General features: G+C 34.4%; 2 protein-coding genes across 14 annotated transcripts in view; one reads left to right on the forward strand and one right to left on the reverse strand.

Annotated features, from left to right (window-relative positions):
* The window catches only part of LOC138693436 (RNA-binding protein Pasilla-like), a 36,301-nt gene extending 34,893 nt beyond the window's left edge, over positions 1 to 1,408 (reverse strand). For 7 of the 10 annotated variants that reach the window (XR_011330310.1, XR_011330315.1, XR_011330312.1 and 4 more), the window contains exon 1: positions 1,206 to 1,408. Coding sequence is in view for 1 of the 10 variants with exons in the window: in XM_069817390.1 (XP_069673491.1) it covers positions 1,206 to 1,335 (130 nt within the window). In the remaining 9 variants the exon portion in view is untranslated. The remainder of the gene's footprint in view (positions 1 to 1,205) is intronic. The other 3 variants (XR_011330316.1, XR_011330317.1, XR_011330318.1) reach the window with 3 other exon arrangements.
* Positions 1,371 to 15,758, forward strand: LOC138693435 (tRNA modification GTPase GTPBP3, mitochondrial). Of its 4 annotated transcripts, none has more exons than XM_069817385.1 (9): positions 1,371 to 1,505; positions 2,469 to 2,656; positions 3,674 to 3,850; positions 5,589 to 5,708; positions 5,834 to 6,003; positions 6,099 to 6,209; positions 11,665 to 11,770; positions 12,938 to 13,466; positions 15,424 to 15,758. In XM_069817385.1, exons 2-9 carry the CDS (start codon positions 2,479 to 2,481, stop codon positions 15,659 to 15,661), a joined length of 1,629 nt encoding a protein of 542 aa, XP_069673486.1. In that variant the 5' UTR covers positions 1,371 to 1,505; positions 2,469 to 2,478; the 3' UTR covers positions 15,662 to 15,758. The 4 variants fall into 4 exon arrangements, with proteins under 4 accessions (XP_069673486.1, XP_069673489.1, XP_069673487.1 ...); XM_069817388.1 differs by lacking the exon at positions 1,371 to 1,505 and adding an exon at positions 1,539 to 1,553; XM_069817386.1 differs by lacking the exon at positions 1,371 to 1,505 and adding an exon at positions 1,540 to 1,827.
* The last annotated feature ends 986 nt before the right edge of the window (positions 15,759 to 16,744 follow it).

Consider the following 16,744-nt stretch of genomic DNA (forward strand, 5'->3'; position numbering starts at 1 on the left):
ATACGCCTATACAGAAAACTTCATCTCATTAGAGTGCTAATCTTGAGATTAGTCCTGAAGGATTTCAAGCATCTATACACCGAACATGGATTAATGTTTTGAAGTTATTATTCGATTGAAGGAGGAGATAGACTGTAGGCCTTTAGTTGAAACTCGTGGCTACCAAGATGAATCATGATAAAAAAAATAGCTAGGCCCCATTACGATTCTTATGAAAAAAAAAACAAAAAAGGTAGTTTCCTAGTACCCGGTACTCGTTACGTAGGTTTTTATGTTTACACAGTGGCTCCTTTCTGAAAATAATTTTAATAGTTTGTTACTAGATGTGATTCTATTCTAGTCAGTTTGTAATATTTTTTGGTCCAGGGAAAATATACATCTTTTATTATTATACAACAATGGCTGACTTAACAGCTTATGTAACGAGTACCGGGTATTAGAAAACTTCCAAAAAAATATATTACAATTCGCAGTCTCAAAAGGGGCCAAAATGCGTAGTCTATTAAAACATGTTAGTGAGCCTTGACACTAGGTGGGAAAGAAAACACATGCCGCAGAGGCAATTGCGTTTAGTGTAGGCCCTATTTGTTCAGCAAATATCTAGGCCTAGTAAGTCTAATACTAGGCTATATGGCAGTACTTTTTTATTTTTAAGCATTCCTGCTGTTAAATATGGAAAGTGTCCCATTGGAGTGCATAAAAATAGCCCTATAAAACGAAGAAACGCAGAAAAATACAACAGTAAAGTTGCCTCGAGTAAACTAGCCCTACATGTTCTGGACATGAAGCAGATAAATTCCTGAATCTTCCAATTCTTCAGCACTTTAAGTACAAAATCACAGCAATTTTATTTAAGACATTTAAAAAGATATGGTATTCCTTTCTTTTATTTACCAAACAACAAAACAATAATAAACAGCAGCACGCTTAAGTATGATGGCGAGCTAAAACCGGTTTTAGAACTACCTAGCCTAAAATAAATATTACATGAACTGAAATTTATATTATATACTGTATAATGGTTAATATACACAATTTCGTTATATAAAGATAACAGAATTATTGAATTTATTATTAACGCATCGATAGTTGTTAGTGCTTCGCCATATTAAAATTCCAAAGAGCACAACGAAACGCCAAAATGCTACGGCATAAACGAAAAGCAATGTTCTTCAGTCCATGCCATTACAGAATAAATTTCTTACTTCCTCCATAATGTGATCTCTTTGTTGCTCCATTTTCAGCATCACCATCCAATGGTCGCTTTCTGGAGTCTGAAATTTCTGGCGAAGGACACGTCTCCATTCCCGATTCTGCCGCCATGTTAGATGACATTGGTTTGGTGGTGCACTAGGTTCGTATTCGTAATGGAGGTTGTCTAGCAAGTCAAGCAAGTGTTTCTTTGCCGTAGAACCATTTTGCAAGCGCCAGGGCTACCAATAATGCAAACAGAAACATTTGTTTCGCTTTGTAAATTTGGATTTGTGCATTTGTGCCCAAAAGGAGTATTTATATATTTTCGTCTATAAAAAAATTCTAATTTATCTCACAGTGTATTGTATCATTACAGAGACTTTGTCATTTGTGTTCCAAGGAACTGAAGTCGTGGTTATTTGTAACTCATTGCGGTGTTCGAATTGCAATCGTTTCGTAACTACAGTAGTCACACAAACAAAAAAATCACTATATTTTCGATTATAATAAATTAATAACTTGCAATTAAGATTGATTGTAATTGAGTAACAAAATCATTGGTGTTGAAAGTAATGGGATTAAACATGACATTCGTAATTTTGCAACTTTATACACGGATAAAAACTAACAAGGGTATCTGAAGGTTTCGGAAGTAATTTCTTTCCATCACTGTTTACCAACATTGTTTTCCCCTTCTCTACGCCACCAAGTGACAATTGTTGCGATTTTTGGCATTAGCTCTACATTGTTAATTCCTTTGTATTTAAAATTATTGTGAAATAATTATTTGATACTCGAATTACTAAAATTAACTCCCAGAATAGTTTTTTTTTTGTTTATAACGAACTCCAAAATGTTTGTTGTCATTTATGTAATTATTAAGTAAAACTTCACCTTTATCATTTTCGAATTTTACAATCGGCTCATCTGCGTTTCACATAAATGAATGAAATTAGCACATGTGAATTTTAATTATACTGAGAATAATAATAATAATAATAATAATAATAATAATAATAATAATAATAATAATATATTTATGAAAATAAACTACCAGTACTGTACTTCGCATGTCAAGATGTCATTAAAAATAGTATTCAATGAACCAGTAATTGCATGTAGATAAATTTCTGTTCATCCTCTTATTACAAGTTAAAAATTAAATAAGAATGTAAAGATCCATGAGAATCCTTATAGGCCTATATTAGGATTGTTTTGTAGTCTCCCCAGAAAAGAAGCATAACATAATGTGTCTCTTTAAACATATTTTACAGCCTTAAATTAATGACATTTGCGAAGATGTTCAGTCTGTGCTGTTGTAATGTTTTGAAATACAATCAAGAGTATTTAATGAGACATTTGTCATATTACATCTGTGTAGCAGGAAGTTCCTATTTACAAAGTAGTCTTAGGCAATTCTTTAAGTATTCGACGGCCTCTACAATTTATGCACTTTCTTCAGGTATTAATGGATACGAATGTGTTATAATTACATACTGGTATTGTTGTGTTCATATAGCTTGGCCGGTCATAACATTATGCGCAGTAAACTAGGCAAGTCCATTTGATACTGACAAGGAAAAGGAAGGGTGTATGAGTTAGTTACTGTGCAGTTCCCGTAGAGTTCGCTTCTTTTCCTCGTGCAAGTGGGTAGTATACTAACCATTGCAAAAGCGTTAGTACGGTAATGGAACCAATAAAGACATTGTAATTTATTTTATTGTAAGTGGAAGAGTGAAAAGAGAAGACTGCATTGTGTTAAGTACGAATATTTGGATGACAATGAGTGGAAAAATTGTAATCGCCCGTGGAGTGCAGAAACACGATCAATGTTTTTCAACATACCTGTAACTTATGTTAGCATGCATGCAGCTCTCCTCCTTCGCCCTCATGGCTCACTGAATATGCTGAGAAACTGACTCACTCCATTCACCCCTATCATATGTTCACGCATAACACAGGCCAAGCTGTCTAAACATAACATGAGGAGATCAGAAGCAAAGGGTAAAAGTGCACTTCAGTTACTTTAGAGAAAATGTGTTCGAAAGTTATTAAGCTTTCGTAAATTCCGTGAAGTTTTAATTTTAAATGTTATTCTAGTGCCGAGGTCATAGAAAGCATGGGGCTCTACCTCCATGCCCCCCAAGTGCCTTCATGGCATGTTACGGGGATACCTTTACCTGTTTAATGCGTGATGTGGTTAAATACATATATACCGTATCCCATTGCCACAAAAATTTTATATGCCGTAGTTCACCCATGATGCACTATACTAATTTTTTCAGAAATGTCACTTGTAGCCTACACCTTTGCTTCTTATCCCCTCATATCTTAAATTGTACAGTGAGTCTTCTTTTGCATGTCATGCAAGAATCTGTTCAATAAACGAGTAGATCAGTATTATTAACAACATGTAGATGACCTTTTGTTCACTACCTTATTACAAGTGAAATTTATGGTGTAAAATTTTATTTTATAGGGTATGGAAAATGTGGTGTAGCAGTCATCAGAGTATCTGGCCCTAAAGCGTCAGATGCTATTATAAATATAGCAAAATTTAAGTCATTGCCTCAACCTCGGCATGCTCTTTTACGCAGCTTGAAGGATCCTGTTACTAATGAGACTTTGGACAAAGGCCTTGTCCTTTGGTTCCCTGGTATGAGACATGTAATTTGCTTGTAGGCTATATTAGTCAAATAGTTTTGTAAGTTATGTAGTTATAAATTCAACGGACCTGAGTTCAATTAATATTAGAATGTCTTAGCCCGAAAAATACCCATCCTGAGTTCAATTCTCAGTAAGAAGGCGGAGATTCATCTTTCTCACACTTGTTTTTATGTGTAGATTTAAAAAGGAAGATATGACAATAGAAATGGATTACTGTGCTTGCGAAGAAGTGCAATAATTTATACGAGTAGACTGGAACATATCAGAAATGAAAATATTAGCAAAGAAATGAATGCCAAGTAAAAAATAACAACTAAGTAGAATTGAATGAAAACAGTTAAATTAATTTGGACATATTTTGAAAATACCGAAGCAAAGATGGCCAAAATAAATTATATGAATGGAAACCCCCAGACAAAAGGGGAAAAGGAGACGAAATGAAGGCATTCTAAAGAAATGGAAACTAGGGGCTGAAAATTCTAGATACACAAGACTAAACTGACCGCATTTTTCGTTGATCAGAGGAAGACACACCTAGTTGCATACATGAAATAAAATGTGTCGGCATAATTATGACATTAAGATTGCAATGATTATTATTGTACCAATGCAACCAACATTTTCTTAATGACTGATTGCAGATATATGCCTGGATTTATCTGAAGACAAAATGGTGTTATTTTTTTTATCCTTCATATTCACATTTATATTCATTGGATGGCAAAATTTTCTTCAACAATTGTAGGGAATACTTACAAAATTAAAAAATTCACCGAAAGATATTTGGGAATTGTAGGCTACTTTGTCATCATAATGACTTTTATTGTCTTTATTGTAATTGAGATTTTTCTAATGGCAAAATTTTGTTTGTTTCGGAAAAAACTGTTTTTACAGATGCATTTTTATCTAGAAGGGAAATGAATTAAATGATCGATGAAAGATGATGATGCCTGACGTTGTGGTCCATGAAGTCAACTAATATTTCTCTCCAATATTTATGTACAGAATCTTCTGTCCTACTCCACAAATCTACTTGTTCTGAAATTACATTATTTGTTAGACAAGAAAATTAGTCAAACAATTCTGTATCATTATCAATATTTAAACAAGTTCTTGCTTAGCTATCAACTCAAAGCTCCTTTCCATCTCAGACTACATTTATTAGGAACATGCTTCAGTAAAGCCCACTAGAAAATCTCATATGTCCTTGAAATGTTTGTTACACGACATGTCTAAATATTCTACACAGTTTTCATAAAATGTTACTGCAGTTCCTTCGAAATTTTCTATCTCAGTTAAGTCATCTTCTTAATTTTGCGGAAAACGGGACATTTTAAGTCAACATTCTACAAAGAAGGGCATTTAGGTGTCCTGTCAGACTCACGGAACACGGAAGGACCAAATCCCTGCTGAAAGGAGGACTTCTGGTCAGTTTACACAAGACAGATGATTTTGGAAGATGAGAATTGTTCTACAGCATCCCAACGTAAAAATTCAGTTTAGACCCTGATAATTCAATACAGTTATTAAATAAAATTTACAATTTTTAAGAATTCATAATTTACAGAAAAGGGAAAGTAATAGGTTTTCTTCAACCCCAAATTTTGCAATTTTGCGCTTTAGTTTGAATCTTGATATTAGAGACATTAATGTAAATGGCGCTAAGCAAAGTACCATATGTAATTCGATTATTTAATATTGTATCTGTATGTATGATTAATTTTTAGGACCAAAGAGCTTCACTGGTGAAAACTCTTGTGAACTGCAGGTCCATGGAGGACCTGCTGTAGTATCTTCAGTCCTTTCAGCCCTGAGTAAACTACCGGGTTACAGGCCAGCTGAACCAGGCATGTTACTTTAGGACATAGTATTTTTATTAATGTATACCTAGGCCTATTTGTTATTATCATATAATAGCGTGATATGAATCGATTGTATTATTTCTCTGTTATTCTGTTCTTAAAAATCACAGGAGAGTTCACAAAGCGAGCATTTCATGCGGGGAAGCTTGATCTGACAGAAGTGGAAGGTCTGTCAGACCTAATCCACGCAGAAACCGAGGCTCAGAGAAAACAAGCCCTTTTACAAATGGAAGGAAATCTTAGCCGCCTCTATAATAGTTGGAGAGAAATTCTATTAAAGGTACTTATATTTAAAGTAGGCCTAACAATAAAATTCCACATTTATGAAACTCTGAATTATATACTAATGGACTTAAAATTTCTTTGCTCTTGCAGAATATGGCACATGTTGAGGCATTTATAGATTTCAGTGAAGACGAAAACATAGAAGATAACATAATGAATGTTGTGGATAATAATCTTAGAAACTTGAGGAGTCTCATACAGGTATGTCTATGAATTTTGTTATTTGTAAATATGAAAAATGTTTCATTTCTCTTAAATTACTCCACGAGGAACATTATTTCAACATTTGTTCATATTGTCATATCGTGGTGTTTTGTTGTGTTATTTAAAAATTTTCGTTTTTTTTTCTTGTTATGTAAGATGAAAATAAATCAATCACAATCAGTGGAAAACTCAAGCAGTGACCAGAGGAGGGATTAATTCACTACAGAAAGAATTATAATAACCTATGATCAAATATTAATATTTTTATTTGATAAAGAATGTGTTGTCATTTGTAGGGACCAATAATCATAACACACTATTGTTCATATGGTGAATTTGCAGCTCTAATGTACCGGTAATATTTATATGTAATTCTTTATAACATTACGTTTATTTTAGATTAAAAATCATTATCATGAATACAGTAGAATATTTTGAAAGTGATAGTTCTAAGATAAAGGCAAATGACTCAATAGGTCTTAATTTCATTCCTGTCCCATGATGTTATTATTTTTTATTTTCATTATACATCTTGATTATGCACTTTTAACACATAATATTTGTTACAGAAGTAACTTTTCTGTGTGGAACTAAGTTGATAATTTACCTTAGTTGACTAGTTTCGGCTTCACTTTTAGCCATCTTCAGAACTATGTTAAAAATGTTATGTTTTATTTAACGACGCTCGCAACTGCAGAGGTTATAACAGCGTCGCTGGATGTGCCGGAATTTTGTCCCACAGGAGATTTTTACATGCCAGTAAATCTGCTGACATGAGCCTGTCGCATTTAAGCACACTTAAATGCCATCGACCTGATCCGGGATCGAACCCGCAACCTTGGGCATAGAAAGCCAGCACTATAGAACTATTTTCAATGGAACTTAACATATTAATAAAGAAAACATACTGTTTAGAGTAAAAACGGGACAAGTTCATAGTTTCTGGGAGTTAAAAATAGGGCAGTTACCACAGATCAGCTCATTTTCTACTCCAGTATGAACTTGGGTTGCCAGGTTTTCTGAGTGCAAATAGAAAAAACTGTAACACTTGTCTCGAGATAAATACTACCAATACGAACTTCTAAGAGAGAGAGAGAAATCTATGATGAGCACCATCTCAGAGCATGTACTGGCATGTTAAAACACATTGCAGGAAAAAAATACCTTAGTTCTTCACCATTACATTAAACCAACGCTATTGTATTATAGCCAACAGTTTATTATTATTATTGAGTTTAAAGGACACATGATTTCATTTCATTTCATCATTTCATTAGTGATATTTAGGATTCAGACTGGGAAAATAAACTTGTGAAAGTTGTGTTCATACAAATTACTGGTATTAAATAAATGTCCTGTTTTCCTAAATACACACTGTCGTCTCTGTTTCATGCAGAGAAGAATAATTAATTTTGATTTTTAGTGGCGCTGCTTAAATTTTTGTAGAGAATTTTTCAGTCTTCCAGTGAACATGGACATAGAAGGAGATATACTTTTGGTAATTTTGCTCAGGCAGAGAAAGAATATACGTAAAAATAGGAGAAAAGGGTGGGCTGATCCATTAGTTTTCGAAAGACTGAATCGAGGTCTATTCCATACCCTGTTTGATGATTTACATCAGGGCAATAAAAAGTATTAATTTAAAATTACGCATATGAGGGACAATATGGCTTAAAACATATTTCTGTTTAATATTTAAGAATTCAAAATTAAATATAATAGGCAGCAAACATGAAACCATTCATAGCACGTAATTCAACCAATAGGCTATACTACAATAGGTGTCTGTAGTGTAATGGTAAAGTCGAAGGCTGTGGTGTAATTGAACCGAGGTTCGAACCTGAGATCAACTAGTTTTTTATCTCTTTGTAAATTTATTTACATTATTTTAGATGCGTTATTTTATTTTAACGAGAAATAAAGGAGATTTTACTACATAAATACTGTAACATATCCATAAATCTCACTAGTCCAGCTATTTAGTTGCCTAGTCTATGGTTATATATTATTTATTATTATTATTATTATTATTATTATTATTATTATTATCATCATCATCGTCATTCTATAGCTATATTATTCTGTCATAACATAGCCTGTATATTGTTGTGACTGTGTGGTATAGGGAGTTGGTGGCCCAACAGTCGTCCGCTAGCAGCGCCACGAACGCTCTACTCACGTGCCACTAAAATAGTGGCCTGGCTGTGGCCCCGTCTGAAACCTACCATTTAATTCTATGTATCACGGCGAGAAGTGCCCTTTTAGTGGCCGCCACCAACGACGAAGCCAACCACTCAGAGCGTCTGCAGTGCGACTGATTCTGTGGTTGTGGCTGTGTCTGAAGGCCCCTATTTAAATACCGTACATTATTCACAAGCGGCAGCACATTAGCAGCACTTCTAAAAGTGGCCTCGTCTGAAGGGGCTCTAAGTATTTAATTTCTATCTGAATATCGCACCCTCAGAACTATACTGTCGTAACTCTCAAAACACTGTTTTGAGAAAATCGAGTTTAAAGATTTGAAACGCACTTCAAAATTCAATGCCCCATTGACATATAAATCTGTGTACAAAAAAATCTGATGTTTATCTTAAAACTCTGAATTTTGAAATACGTTTCAAATCTTTAAACTCGATTTTCTCAAAACAGTGTTTTGGGAGTTACGACAGTATAGTTCTGAGAGTGCGATATATCAGAACATTATTTTTAAATGTCATAACTTCTATCAAATTTGTCTTCACTTGACTATTGTTAATTTGTTTTGCAGTCATTTTTTCTGGTTTATGAGATAACACAAAATATTGCAGTACCAAGTGTATAAATGCTTTGCAAGATAACTGTTTGGTGTGTATAAAATTTATTATTAAATGTAGACATGTCTGGTCGTAGGACAGCTCCAACATATCAGGCCATAGGAGTTACTTTGTTCATTCTTTAGCAGTGTTATATATGATAATCCATATAAACGCCTGTCCAGAAGGCTATTAAGGTAGCAGCCCTACCACTGGACTACTGTGCGACAGGCTTGTAACCTATCCACAGGAACTCTATATTACATTCAAGTCTCATAATATTAACAGCCGGACTGCAGAATCTGTTGACGACTATGGCGTGAATAGGACTATGAGTAAAAAATAAATGGAAAAAATACTATGTGAAAATTACAGGGGTATAAGTCTTCTCAATTCTGGATATAAGATCTATACAGCCATAATCAAAAATAAACTATCACATCTTTACGAAGACAAAATCACTGAACAACAGAATGAATTCCGAAAAGGAAGATCATGTTGTGACAGCTATTTCACCATGAAGATTTTAATTGAAAAGCACAGAGAATTTAATATTCCAACCCACTTAGCTTTTATTGATTTCATAAAAGCTTTTATTGATTTCATAAAAGCTTTTGATAGAGTTGATAGAAATAAACTTTTAGAGATTTTACGCTATGATAATGTGCCAAACCAAATCATTCTCTCCATTTATAATTTATATCAACAAAATGAAATTGCCATAAGAACTGAACGCGGAACTACTAGCTGGACTTCTATCAACCAAGGTGTTGGACAAGGGTGCGGTCTTTCCCCTCTGTTGTTTATTATATATATGAACCATATTTTATACATTTGGAGGCAAAGTCATCATGCTGGAATTCAAATTAATCGAGACATAGTTCTCGATACACTAATGTTTGCCGACAATCAGGTTATTATCGCTAAAACAGAGGATGCTTTACAAAGAGCCATTTATAATTTGCAAATAATCACCTCTGATTTCAATATGGAAACCTCAAAAGAGAAAACAAAAGTCATGGCATTTTCGGGAGAGAACCCAATTCCAAGTAAGATCATGATAAATAATACTTTAATTGAACGTGTTAATTCATTTAACTATTTAGGTTATAACCTCTCTTACATCACTGATGAAGATATGTCAAACAAAATATCTAAATTTATAAAAATCACTGGCGTCATTAATCCTCCCATGTTCAGAAACATACAAGGCCAAAGGTATATAAAACACTAGCTCGACCGGTCCTCACTTACGGTAGCGAGGAATGGACAATCAGAAAAGCTGATGAGCAAAGGCTGACGACAGCGGAAATGAAGTTCATGAGACGAACAGCGGGATGCTCTTTGCTGGAACACCGTAAAAATGTGGACATATTGCAGGAACTCAAAATGGATCCTATAGTTAATTTTGTTCAACAATATCGACTTCAGTGGAAAAAACATGTCGAAAGGATGGATCGCACTAGATGGCCTAAACAGATTCTTACTTATGTACCAAGAGGAAAGAGGAAATTAGGAAGACCACGAAAGCGCTGGCATGAGACCGTAACAGATCCTGTAGGGTCTAATACGTGAGGGATATGATGATGATGATGATATATGATAATTCGCTCCTCCTACCCTGTACTCATATTTAGGATTTCTTTAATGATTAACAAACATTTATAGGGAAATAGGAGTATATTGAATATACTACCATAGTAAGTTATCCAAAATGTATGGTATACTCTTTAATCTGTGTACTTAAGGTTTAAACATGGTAAATAACATGACGATCAAAATATTGTTCTTCTGAGTTTATTATTTTTATTTTTGTTGGATTCATTTTACTTTATAACCCTCAAGAAATCCCTCTTATCTTTCGTGGAATTAAGCTTTCCTTCAGAGGAAAATGTCTGAACGCTGATGATAATAATAAACATACCAGTAATAGGCCTATTTGTAACTTGGTATTTTTCTACAAAAATGTGAGTAATGCAACAAAAGACTAGACCGAAGTACCCAATTAATTTTAATACAGTATGTATGTCATGATACCTTGCTCTTTTAAGTTGATTAAATAAGATATGCAATTAAATCTTAATGTTATGTAATTATGTGGTAATTTAATATTAAATTCGTTGCACACCAAACGATTACCTTGTAAAATATTGCAGTTTCTCTGTATATTGAACAATAAGATATGGCTGCATGACAAATTATTATCAGTCTGAGGAAATCATAAAGAAGTTTCACATGTCTTCATTCTTTGTTCTAACAAACATATAATAGCGTAATTTTACTGTCTTACTAATTTTAGATGTGTGTGCTCTTTGTTAATGTACTGTAATTATTTCATTGAATGTATATTTTATTCATCTATATCACATTTACAAATATATTTATATCAACATAAAGCTAGTGGTGGCTGCTGGTGAGAAGTTCAGAGAACCCGTCTTTCCTTCCTTTTTGCTTGTCTGACGGGTTTAATTTAATTCCTAGAGTTGCGATTTATATTCAGCGCATGATTTGTCATTCATAATGCGACCTTCCATGACTAAAGTTCACGAGCTGCCATAGCATCTAGAATAAGTAGTTTAAAAAAGTGAGATTCAACTTTGACTTGGATATCCTATCACGTTTTTAATAATTTTACATTTAAATAATTTAATGTTTCAAAGAACCACTTACAAGATGGCAGATGTGGAGAAAGGCTTCGAGATGGAGTTCGAACAGTGATTGTGGGAGAACCTAATGTTGGAAAGAGCAGTTTATTGAATGTTTTATGTAAGTATCACATAAATGCTCAAGGTCTGTTTCTGTTTTCATACTTTGTTTTGTAATGAAAACATAAGGTTTGCATAAAATTCATCTTATCATTTAAAATGAGTAATATAAATATTATTAAGAATTAAATATGAACTAGATTATATTTACAGCTCGATTCAACGTTATTGGCCCTTGTCCTTGCTGGTTTGGCTAGTGAGCGAGCTGTTTGTTGCGTCATAAGAAAGAAATTTAATCACAAACTTGCATAGGAGGGGAAGAGAGAAGAGGAAGAATGAAAATAATATCTATGCTCGTAGCTGAGGGACCTCATGTCAAGAAAATATAAGTCATCATGACATGGTTTAGTCAACAAACGTAGTAGTTAATAATGAGACATGTGGAAGAATATTGTGTTTTAAGACTGAGTGTACCGCAACATGATGAAAAGGAAGTGTTAGGTGTTATGACTGTTCAGCCTTATCTGTGAGACCCAGCCAGCCAGTATTGATGAGTAACTCACTCTTAGTCTATCCACCTACTTTTTGCAAGAGCCAAAATCCTTGAATCCAGCTCATCAAAACTTCCCCTTGCTGGCACCGCCCCTGGCCAAAATACACAAACATCTTATTGAATTTGACTTCTATGCTATGTTCCAGTTCTCTCATCCCCTAAAGAAGTGGAACTAAACATACTTACGGCCTAAAAGTGACAATATTCTCAATGATAGATCTACATTTATTTTTAAAGTAACTGAAGCCTGAAGGTTATATATCATGTATCTGTAATTTTATTATTTATTATTATTATTATTATTATTATTATTATTATTATTATTATTATTATTATTATTATTATTATTATTATTATTATTATATCTTAACTAACTCCTTGTCGGAAGTTTCTAAATTCACACCTGTCACTTGTTACATTGTAGTGTTAGTAGGCAAGATCAGGCTATCATTCATTAGAAAATAATAATGAGGTGATAATGGAGAATTGGTGAAATGCCAGTATGGGAAACCGGAATAGCCTGAGGAAACCTACTGAACGTCATCCCTCTCAACTAAAAATTCCAACTTTGTATCCCTAGTATTTAATCTGAATCTCCCTACTAGAGTAGTAATCTGTCTAACATTGTGTCTACTGATAATAGCATTTTAAGAAATATTATTATGTGTGTTTAAGGTCAGAGACCAGCAGCCATTGTGACGCCTATACCAGGCACAACCAGGGATGTTGTTGAACTTAATGTCAGCATAGGAGGATATCCAGTAATCATAGCAGACACTGCTGGCTTGCGTTCAGATACAGATGATGTTGTAGAGAAAGAAGGAATTTCCAGAGCACATTTGTATGTTCAGCAAGCAGACCTCGTTATTCTTGTGATTGATGCAACAAAATTTATAACTCAACTCAATGGAAGCTCAGCTTCTTTTGCAAATTTTGTCAAAGACTACGTAAAAGAATTGGGATTAAATAATGTGTTGACTAAGAACAAATTAAGTGAATCAGAAATTTCAACCAGCAGTTTTGTATACGAGGTTGTTGATCCAGAAAAATGCTTAATTGTGCTAAATAAAACTGATTTGTTGCATGACTTGGAAGAAGTAGAGCGTATTCTTCAGAAACATAAAGGTGTTTCAGCACTTTCTTGCAAGACTGAAAATGGCATACCATATCTAATAGATATGATGACTGACAACTTAACAACACTGTAAGTTTGTCCAACGTAATTTAATTTCTTTCAATTACACAATTTCTCTCGTATTTCTTTATAAACTATTGTCTATAGACTTCTACTAAACTTCACAATTAGAATATTTTTCAATTATAAATTAATTTAAATCCGTTGTGCAACAGCTAATGGAGGACCAGGGCCTACCAGCCAGACCCTCATATGCCTCATGTTAACAATCATTAGCACTGTGATCCCCACAGCACTATAGTTTGGCTTTCGAAACTGGATTTCGCTACTCTCTGTAGCTCCCCAAATTCATCACAATGCTAGGTGAACATTGGTGCCATACACTGGCCGAAATTTAATGGGAAAACTTCTTTCGTCTTGAGGACTGAAATAGTTCCAACAACAAGCCAAATAGAGTGAATATTATAGACGTATTAATTTGTCCTACAGAATTTGTCTGTAACATTGACAATTAATATTTATTTTAAGGAGAAAAATTCGCTCCGGCGCCGGGGATCGAACCCGGGTCCTTGGTTCTACATATCAAGCGCTCTGACCACTGAGCTACGCCGAATTCAATCCACAGCACTGGATAGAACTCTCCTTCTTCGATGTTGTCCCTTTGTGGTCTGTCTCCAAGTTAGGCATATACATGTTGACGTATGTATCCAGTGTCAGCTGCCATTATATTAGGAGCGCACTCATCTGAGTGACTTGTTGGCCGGGAATCCGCAGTTATTATGCACTGCTAGCTAAGAGAATATGATAGAAGTATTAATTTGTCTGTAACATTGACAATTAATATTTATTTTAAGGAGAAAACATCGAAGGAGGAGAGTTCTATCCGGTGCTGTGGATTGAATTAGGCGTAGCTCAGTGGTCAGAGCGCTTGGTATGTAGAACCAAGGACCTGGGTTCGATCCCCGACGCCGGAGCGAATTTTTCTCCTTAAAATAAATATTAATTTTCAATATTACAGACAAATTCTGTAGGACAAATTAATACTTCTATAATATTCTCTTAGCTAGCAGTGCATAATAACTGCGGATTCCCGGCCAACAAGTCACTCAGCTGAGTGCGCTCCTAGTATAAGCTTAATGCCAGTTGACACTGGATACATACGTCAACATGTATATGCCTAACTTGGAGTTAGGCCACAAAGGGACAATATCGAAGAATCGAAGGAGGAGAGTTCTATCCAGTGCTATGGATTGAATTCGGCGTAGCTCAGTGGTCAGAGTGCTTGGTACGTAGAACCAAGGACCCGGGTTCGATCCCCGGTGCCGGAGCGAATTTTTCTCTTTAAAATAAATACAAATAGAGTGAATTTAAATAACTCAATTACACATTATCTTGTGTATCTGTGGTCTGCAACTCCTACCATGCACAGTGTCTTGTATCGGGGACTTTGAATATTCGAACGTCGTATTCTTTCTTTGGGGGACTGTACATAATTTTGTTTATAGTTAGACTCTAAAAGAAAGATGTTTAGGTCTATATGTGATTAGGTTTTATTTTTTAACGAAATGTCGATGTAACATTGGTTTAAATGATTCGATTGTCGTTGTTTCGATAACCATAGTTGTTTTGTGGAGTGAGTTAACGATGATCTAAGTCCTACTGTATCTTAGCTAGAAAATAGTTAAATAAAGGAAATAATAATAATAATAAAACTTGTCACGATTTCTTAACTGAGTTAAAAACAATTAAACGAAAAGAATTTGGAACGTTATAATATGTACTGTCTTTCACATTTTGTATTATTCACTGTCAAAATTATTAAATTGTGTCCGGTTGAAAAGGAGAGAATATGGAATACCTACAAATAGTTGACTCTTAAAACCAGATATCAGTAACAATGATGGATAATTGGGTTCAGGAGTATTTTTTTCGAGATATTAGATACATTAAACAATTTAGTTTTCACTTTGTGTGTTAGTAAGAAGATGAAAGACGGCAATAAATTAATCTTTGTTCTTTTTTATAGATGTGGTAACCCCTCTCGTGAGAATCCTTGTCTTACACAGTCCCGGCATCGCCACCATCTTACAGACTGTTTGTTCTGTCTTGACAAGTACTTCGAACTATCTGCAGGAGAAGGAGACACTGTTTTGGCGGCTGAGCAACTTCGAAAAGCTCTCAGATGCATTGGAAAAATTACAGGTCATGTTAGTACAGAGGAAGTTCTAGACGTTATTTTTAGAGACTTCTGTGTAGGAAAATGAGATGGTATATGAATTGTTAATGTAAATAAATTATTATGCAATGTTAAATGATGACTTGAAAACTTTGATAAATAAAGGAATGTCTATTGATTTTAAACAGTTGTTATCCCTTTCTTTTTAAGGTGGGTATAGTTGTAACTTTTCATGTATCCTACCTTTCTCATTACCGGTACATAATTATTTGTGGAATTTATGCCATGGGTAACTGATGATCATTTACATCACCATAATTATTGTCGTCACGAATTAGATCTGTTGTTTGGGTTCGCAGATGAATTTCTTCAGTTAGTTTATTGACAAGAATAATTTTATTTTTGAGCATTTTTGTCAGTAATGCCTTACACTATAGTGTCATGGTCTAAGGCATTATGTTGTGTTACGGAATGAGTGCTGTTTCTAGTCATGGGGAAGTAATTTTCTCATGGAATTTCGGCCAATGTATGGGACTGGTCAGGACCATCTTGGTACAGCATTATAGGCCCCTGGACAAAGTAGTACAGTGGGCCCTGCCTACACAATAGGGTGGAGTGAAAATATGAAGTTTATGGACTCAAAATGTAATACCAGGGACAAGTTGTGGGGTGATATTATAAAGAACAATGCAAAATATATTTCCTCTAGATTAATATTTAGAGGTGTCCCAAGAGTATCATATTTTGAAATTTTCACAAAATTTTGAACTTCAGATTTTTTAGCGAGAGAACATTCTTCAGTGATTTAATCTGAACAGATACCAGGAACATGTTAAAAAATTCTGCATATTTTTGGTCCCCTGTTGTTTCATTTTGAAGTGTCACAGAAACCTCAGTTTATAAGAAAATTGGGAATAATCACAAAACTCTTAGGTATGATATAATTAACATAATAAAGTTAATGGAAATTCATTCTTCTTATTTACAAGGTATTTAAATCAGAATATCTCTAATATTAATACAATAAATCTGATCTTCTACCCTGTATTCGCAATGCTAGAGGGGCTGAACCTATCACAATTAAAAATTAATATTTGAGGAGAAAAATTTGCTCCGGCGCCGGGGATCGAACCTGGGTCCTTGGTTCTACGTACCAAGCGCTCTGACCACT

This window comes from Periplaneta americana, chromosome 17, assembly GCF_040183065.1.
Source record: "Periplaneta americana isolate PAMFEO1 chromosome 17, P.americana_PAMFEO1_priV1, whole genome shotgun sequence".
NCBI lineage: Eukaryota > Metazoa > Arthropoda > Insecta > Blattodea > Blattidae > Periplaneta > Periplaneta americana.

Coding starts and splice junctions, on each gene's coding strand:
- LOC138693435 (XM_069817385.1), top strand. CDS start 2,479: ATGACATTTGCGAAGATGTTCAGTCTGTGCTGTTGTAATGTTTTGAAA. Junction 6,004..6,098: donor GGAGAGAAATTCTATTAAAG/GTACTTATATTT, acceptor TTGCTCTTGCAG/AATATGGCACATGTTGAGGC. Junction 6,210..11,664: donor ACTTGAGGAGTCTCATACAG/GTATGTCTATGA, acceptor AATGTTTCAAAG/AACCACTTACAAGATGGCAG.